This window comes from Tupaia chinensis, unplaced genomic scaffold (genome assembly GCF_000334495.1).
Source record: "Tupaia chinensis unplaced genomic scaffold, TupChi_1.0 Scaffold000035_1, whole genome shotgun sequence".
NCBI lineage: Eukaryota > Metazoa > Chordata > Mammalia > Scandentia > Tupaiidae > Tupaia > Tupaia belangeri.
Genome location: NW_006159465.1, coordinates 85531 through 93771, shown reverse-complemented (window position 1 = coordinate 93771; position 8241 = coordinate 85531). Strand labels below are relative to the sequence as shown.

The 8241-nt window shown below is 40.3% G+C and overlaps 1 protein-coding gene across 1 annotated transcript; it reads left to right on the top strand.

Moving 5' to 3' along the window:
• Positions 1 to 1233: 1233 nt before the first annotated feature.
• Positions 1234 to 5748, top strand: ZNF280B (zinc finger protein 280B). The gene has a single exon (XM_006140365.2). It carries the CDS (start codon positions 1296 to 1298, stop codon positions 2916 to 2918), a length of 1623 nt encoding a protein of 540 aa, XP_006140427.1. The 5' UTR covers positions 1234 to 1295; the 3' UTR covers positions 2919 to 5748.
• The last annotated feature ends 2493 nt before the right edge of the window (positions 5749 to 8241 follow it).

Genomic DNA, 8241 nt, shown 5'->3' with positions numbered 1-8241 from the left:
CCATGTGATGTGCTTGTGCTACGCAAAATCACTAGTTCTCAGCAGCAGTGGAGGAGTCTTCTAAAGGCCTGCTCCTTGCCTCTCCTAGAGGGGAAGGGGAAAGGGAATTATTAGCAAGATAAAGGAAGGTCTGAAAGCCAAGAGAATACTTTACCTGAAAAAAATATTAAAAAGGAAAAATTACAAAAAATAAGAGAAGACAGAGACAGAAGGATGGAGGGGCTCCCTACCACTTGAGACTGGGGGCTGGAGGCTGAATTATCAGTAGAAAATCTTCATTTCTCTTTTTCCCTGAAATCACTAGTTCTCAGCAGCAATGGAGGAGTCTTCTGAAGGCCTGCCCCTTGCCTCTCTACTCAAGACTCGGGGCTGGAGGCTGAATTATGGGTAGAAAATCTTCACTTCTCTTTTTCCCTGAAAACACTAATTCTCAGCAGCAATGGAGAAGTCATCTTCTTAATGCTTGCCCTTTTGCCACTTCACTTCAGACTGGGGGCTGGAAGTGAAATTATCAGTAGAAAATCTTCATTTCTCTTTTCCCTGAAATCAGTAGTTCTATAGTCTTTTTCTAGGCTGTGTTTTTAGAAAAAAATTTTTTAAACTTTAAAGAAGATAAAGCGAGTGTATGGCAGACTGAGAATTTCAACTTCAAACAGCTCTAACTCCAAAGCCAATGTTTCTTTATGGAAAATACTTGTCCTCTCTATATGATTTTGCCTAGTGCTTAGTTGATTCTGGAGTCACAGACTTGATGTTGCATCACAGGTGTTTTTATTGTTTGTTTGTTTGGGTTTTTTTGGTTTTTTTTTTTTTGAGAGATTTTTGCTATAGGGCGCGTGCGCTCGCCAGACAGACAGAGAGAGACATAGAGACAGAAAGCGAGAAATCACCCCCCAGGGGGGATGGTCACGCCGCAATCCCTTCTCCTCCTCCATTCTCCTCTCGGGATCTTGGGCACACACGCACACGCGCCCGGCATGAGTTTTTTAAGCCACCGGGTCCAGGACGCGAACCACGATCGACTACATGGGAGTCCAGCGACATAGCCATTACGCTAACTGCTGGTTCCCGCATCACAGGTTTTAAGCTGTCACTTACTCTCTCTGAGCCTCAGTGTCTTTGTCTATAAGATAAGGATGTTTGTACACTTAAGAGTTTTGGGAGAGAATTAAATAAGATAATGCATTTTATTTCTGTAATTACTGATGTACAATATGTTTGTACTTAGGGAGAAGTTTATATAAAGGAAGCACTGGGACTTGTGGCCACATTGTTCAAGAAAAGAAAATTAGAAAATGGAACAACCATCTGTGTTATCTCAGAAGGAACAAGAGAAAGAACCACAGAAGTGCATAAAAGAACCCAAACAAGTAGAAGATGAAGATGCCGAATTGATCTTTGTCGGGGTGGAACATGTCGATGAAGATGCGGAGCTGATCTTTGTTGGGGTAACTTCAAATTCAAAACCAGCTGTTTCAACCATTTTGAACAGAGTCACCCCAGGTTCATGTTCAAGGAGAAAAAAGAATGATCACCTTAGGAAAGATGCTGCTTACAAGTTGCCGCTTACGAATCATGTTACCCCTACATCAGAAACAGTGACCGTCTTGCCAGCATCCCAGTCTGAATTAAGATCAACACACAGTCCTATTATTATTGAGCCTTTATCTAAACCCGATTATAAAAATAATTCACACGTGCCTAATAGTTCTTCAGAGTTATGTTCTCCTTTAGTTACATGCACAAATTCATTGCCTCGTCCAGTAAAAGCAGCACTTTCAGTAGGAAATAAGAATGAAAGTTCCTGTGTATCAAAACAGCTTTCCACTTCTGAAGTAAATAGCATGAATGCCAAAAGACCTAAACTCAGTGATGGAATCTTAGGGGGATGTCCTTCAGCTTTGTCCCCTTCAGGTATCTTTCATGCAGTGAATACTGAGCAAAGCACACCCTCAGGTGGTGATGATACCTCATTAAGCCACGTTCAGAGCAGAGCAGCTATTCCAAAGGACGGTACCTATCTAAAACCTATAAATACAGATCTTGATAGGAAAAGTGAATTGGCACAAACAGACTTGTCAAGTTCAGCAAGTCAAAATAAGACCTTTGATCCCACGAAAGGAAATCTGATCGTGCTACTTAGTGACTTTTACTATGGACAGCATAGAGGAGATGGGCAACCAGAACAGAAGACTCATGCGACCTTTAAATGCCTCAGCTGCTTGAAAGTTCTAAAAAATGTGAAGTTTATGAATCACGTGAAGCACCATTTGGAACTTGAGAAGCAGAGGGGTGACAGCTGGGAAAACCATACCATCTGTCAGCACTGCCACCGGCAGTTTCCCACCCCCTTTCAGCTGCAGTGTCACATCGACAGTGTGCACACTCCCCAGGAGCCCTCTACTATCTGCAAAATCTGTGAATTGTCATTTGAAACAGATCAGGTTCTCTTACAACATATGAAGGATAATCATAAGCCCGGAGAAATGCCCTACGTCTGCCAGGTTTGCAGTTATAGATCGTCGGCCTTTGCTGATGTCGAAACACACTTTAGAACATGCCATGAAAACACTAAGAACTTGCTTTGTCCGTTTTGTCTCAGAATTTTCAAAACTGCAACACCATACATGTGTCATTACAGGGGGCATTGGGAAAAGAACATTCATCAGTGTTCTAAATGTCGGTTACAGTTTTTAACATTCAAGGAGAAAATGGAACACAAGACCCAGTGTCATCAAATGTTTAGGAAGCCTAAGCAACTAGAAGGATTGCCTCCTGAAACAAAAGTTGTTATTCAAGTGTCACTGGAACCTCTTCAATCAGAGTCAGTGGAAGTGGCATCTGTTACTGTGAGCACATCTGACTCTGATGTATCACCCCCTAGGTCTAAAGGTAGAATTTCAAAAAATCCCCATTAATTCTACTTTCTACTTATTTAAAATTTCACTATTAAGTCTGGTCAGACTGGAATTGCTTTATGTGGCCTGGCCCATTTGCTGCTGAATTCCCAGAAGTGCCTGTGCTGTGTGTAAAATAACCTGGTTCTGCAAGCCTGACTGTGGGTTTGAGGGGAGACGCTGTGGCAGGAATGGGGACTATGAAGATTGGAGGTTAGTCAAGAAAGAGCAGTGACTCTTTGTCCTACTTTGAGGGATAGGCACATGTTCACACTGGCCTTGGAGCCAAGGCACAAAGAACAGTGCCTCAGTGTCTTCACCTAATCCAAGGATGTATGAGGAGGCAAAACCATTTGAAGTAAAATACTTGTGTGGTTTAGGTTCCCTGGAGACATTAAACAGCCACTGTGTAGTGTTGGCTTCAAGTGAAGAAGCAGTGGTAATTAATAGAATGGGGCCTGGTGCCAGTGGGCTTCTTGATGAGTGATCTAAAGTGGAATTGAATTCCTTCCCTCCATTCTGCCTTATGGTTAACCTTTACTGGAGAATGAACTGGCCATATCCCTCTTACCCACAGCAGTAAAGGAAGTAAGGTTCCCAAGAGAAAGAAGCCTTAAACATCTACAGTTTAAAGTGTACTGGACTATGGTTTTATTTGCAGGCGCCAAACACAGTATCTGTCTAGTTCATGGACAGGCCTAAATTTAGTTCTCCCACTGTTAAGCTGGAATGGGGGCTTGACCAAGAACAGTAGGTACAGTGGACAAAAATAGCACAGGGTGACTGACTAAAATTAAACAGGGTGTTTCCTTATTTTTTCTGTGCACTGTATCTTACCCTAATTGAACATGCAAAGCTTGCAGTTCATTTCTTGCCTTGGGCATGAATATATTACAGTTAGCAGTTAACTCTTGTATGTATAATTTCCCAAAGATCACATTAATACAATTTGGGTTTTAACTTGACATGTTACATTGTGCAAGAAATGTCCCATTTATTTCAACAACTAGGATGTCTTAGAGTTACTATCCTTTATCTAAATATATCCTGCTGTGTAATCTGTTACTATACTATGGGGGAACCTATTTTCCTTGCTCCCCTTCAATAACTCATAGAGTTGTGGAGTAACTCCTAGTATTGGTTCCTGAACCTTAGCAACCTTGGCTGCTTCTGTGGGTTTTCAAGGTTCTTTTTCTGGGCATATTGTAGTGCCGTCATTCCTTGCTCCTGTACCCCTGTCCCAGATAACCAGTATCACCAGTATTCACCAGTCAAGGAATCTAGCATCTCGTCTGTAGGCTTGGGTCTAGAGAAAACACTTTCTTTGCTTTTGTTTTTCTCCATAAAGGTACCTTACTTTTCACTCCTTTCTTCTCTTCCCAATCTACTTAAAATTTTTCTAAGCTTTCACAAAGAGGAAGAGAGGATCATCCATCGCTTGACATCCCTTTTAGAACTTGGGAAGGAGGGACTACAGACAACAAAGATGCTATGAATAGATTCTGTCGTATTTATTTGCTTAGTGATTGATTGGTTTACATCTTGGCATATTTTACTAGACCTGAATGTTTGCTTGGGCGAAGGCCCTTTGCTAAAACTTTGTCAGCCTGAACTCTTTCTTTAGGTGTGTTGTGTGTGTGTGTGTGTGTGTGTGTGTGTGTGTGTGTGTGTGTTCTATCCTGGTCTCAGGTGGAAACTCCTGCTATTTAAATACATCTGTAGACTATTGCATACTTAGCACTCTTTATTATGTTGCTATGATAAAAGTAAGAAACGTTTTAGTTGTATGTTTTTGTGATTACTTAATATATTGTCTCAACACTAGGGGCCAGCTGGTTGTGTCGTGGATGAGGCACTGGACTCTCGTATGGCTGACCACAGTTCGAGTCTCAGTGGCTTGCTTTCTCACTTTCCCTCTTTCTTTGTCACTGGTGAGGGTTTACGTCCTATAGAAAACTTAAATAATAAAATTCTGAAGTAATTTTAAAAATATTTTCAACACTAGTATAGTTTCACTAAAGATGCTCCTTAGTTGTACAAATTTTTATTTATTGTCAACTACAGGTTCTAGTGATCTGGCCCCTGCCTACCTCCTGCCTTCCATTCTCTGTGATGCTTCTCTATCATTTCTCCCACTGTTGTACTATTTGGACACATGGGCCTTGCTACTCCCCAAACAAATCACATTTCTTCCCTATCCCGAGTCTTTGCACATGTCATTCTCTTTCTTAGAATGTTCTCTATGCCTGCATGACTTGCTACCTCAATTGTTTGACACTTTCTTTGGCTCATTGAGCTTCACCAAGGTTTTTAGAATGACACAATGAAATGTTTTTGTTTTTTTAAACCTTACCTTCTCTTCCTTAAAGGCACTTTACCTCTCTCCACCCCTTTCTTCCCTCTCCAGTCTAGTTCAGTTTCCCAGCTAGATTGGAAATACCATCATCAAGGGCTTCGCTTTTCTGTAAGAACTGAGCTAGCTTGAGTCAGTATTTGTGCCTGCAATAAAAGAAAATTAATAGAGTTAGTTGAGTCCTTTTAACAGCTTTCTCTGCTTTTCTATTGATACCTCTATATTTTTGTATGGCAATGTCACTTTTTCTTGTTTACAAACATATTGAATATCTGTCCAGATTACTATTTTGTTATTACCTTTTGTGAATTCCCGTGTCTATTTTGCTTGCTTGTTCTTCCAGACGAAACTTTATTAATGTTGCCAAAAATTGTACGTAAAATACCTTGTGTGGATTTCCTTGCCTATTTTGCTTGCTTGTTCTTCAGATGAAACTTTACTTCATTAATGTTGCCAAAAATTGTAAGTAAAATAGCAGTTGTAGTAATAAAATGTTTTGTGGAAAAAATGTTTTATTGTCTTTACATCGGTAGCATGAAATGGTTTTAGGTTTACTTATTTATTTCTTTAAAATTCCATGTGGAAGTCCAGTGACATAACTATTATGCCATCTGCTGGTCTCTGAAATTAGTTTTCGTTATGGAAGTCTACCCCCACAAAATGATTATAGTGTAAAAGATAGAAAAATACTCATTTCTCAGTAGTTCCTCAATACAAAATTTGGAAACTGGTCCAGCCTCTGTAGTCCAACTGGTAGTGTGCTAGACTGGAACTGGAAGCCATATGGCAACTGAGGTTTGAGTCCCTGGACCATTCGTCTTGGTTAGTGCATGTGCCCTGTGACAAATCTGAAAATAATTATAATTATAAATAATATTAAATATTGTAAATAACTTTGAAAAAAAAAAAGGAAAGAAAAATTAGTTGGGCCAATTAGGTAGTCTGATGGTTAAGGCAGCTGGACTCCACTGTGCCAAACGGCACAGTTCAAGTCTTGGACCCAGTGGCTTGAAAAACACACTGGGTGCATGTGTATGCATGCCCAAAATTCCAAGAGAAGAATGAAGGAGAAGGGATTGTGGCATGACCTTATAGCTTGAGATATCTGCCTGGTGAATATATGCCTGTACCCAAAATCCTAAAAGGGGGGGCCACGTGACATGATAGTTAAAGGCACTGGACTCCCACATGCCGACTGTGGTTCGAGACCCTGACCTGGCAACTTCCTTTCTCACTTTTCTTTCTCTCTCTCTCTCTCTCTCTCTCTCTCTCTCTCTCTCTCGCTCTGTTCCAGTCTGGTCAAATTTAAATAAATAAATAAATAACTTTAAAATAAAAAGTAATTATTTAAATTTAAAAAAAAGAAAAATGAAAACAAAATCCTAAAAGGAGGAAGAAATAGAGAAAAGTGTGACCATTCTTTTTTTAAAAAAATTTTTTTTAAAGATTTATTTAACTTATTATTTATTCATTCATTTATTTTAATTTGACAGAGACATGCAGAGAGAGAGAGAGAGAGGGAAAGTCAGAAGAAGGCAAGCCATCAGATCTGGGGCTCAAACCGTGGCCAGGCATGTGGGAGTGTCCAGTGCCTTTACCACCACACCACCTGCTAGCCCCCGTGTGACCATTCTTTATGAGAGCCTTCTTTCTCCTCTCCCTCTCTGTCTCTAGCAAGTGCACCCACCCTCAAGTCAAAAAAATAAATAAAATAAAAAGTATCATATAACTAGTAAGCATGGACCAAACTTTATGTAGCTCATTAATGAGGGAACAAACAGAATGGCAAAGCTGAGTCATTAAGGATGTAAGAAACTGGAATTTATACAGTAAGTGAGGAATAGATTGCCAAATTAGATTTGCTACATTAGAATCAAAGCTGATTAAAATCATACAACTAACCCTTGAGATTCTCTTTTTCACTTTACTTTTATAATCTGTTTTCTACATGTTAAATTAAGTTTACCAGTTCTAAAATATCTAGGTCTCAATTAATAAACAATACATTTATAAATTCTGGTGAGGTCACATGAGATTATTTAAAATCTCTAGCATGACATTCCAGGGCTATACAATTATCTCTTTGTTGTATTTTCCAAGTTTGAATTATAATTTCATAAGAAACTTCTTTTTTCTTTTCATTTTGCCATAGGGTCTGTACAGTTGCCAGAGAGAAAGACAAAGAAAGAAAGGAAGCACCCCTCCTACTCCTCGGGGGATGGTCATGCCACAATCCCCTTTTCTATTTCTTCCTCCTTTTGGGATTTTGAGCATTCACGCACATGCCCCAAGCATGTATTTCAAGCTGCCAGGTCCAAGACTCAAAGTGCAGTAGACCATGTGAGATCCAGCAGTCATAATCACCATACTGGTCCCTCATTTTTCTTTTTTTTTTTTTAGTTTTGCTACAAAGTACTTGCACTCACCAGAGACAGAGAAAGCAAGAGAGAGGTAAAGTGAGAAATCACCCGGGGGTGAGGGGTGGATGGCCATGCCACAAACCCCTCTCCTCCATTATCTCGAGATTTGGGGCATATACGCACATCCACTGGACATGATTTTTATTTTATTTATTTGTTTTTTGAGAGGTTTTTGCCTTATGGCATGTGTGCTTGCCCAAGAGAAAAACAGACAGAGGCAGAGATAGACATATTGAGAGAGAAAGTGAGAAATCATCCCCCAAGAGAGATGGCCCAGCATTTTGGGCACAATGCACACATGCCCAGTGTGATTTTTAAGCCACTGGATCCAGGATTTAAACCATAGTCGACCATATGGGAGTCTAGTGACATGACTGCCACTGTATCTGCTTACCCCATCACCTGGCTTGACAATTTTTTTTTTTAAATTATTTATTGCTGGGGACCAGCAGTTAGCATAATGGCTATGTCGCGGGACTCCCATGTAGGCAACCCCCAGACCCAGTGGCTTAAAACTCACTCCGGGTGCGTGTGCATGCATGCCCAAGATCCCGAGAGGAGAATGGAGGAG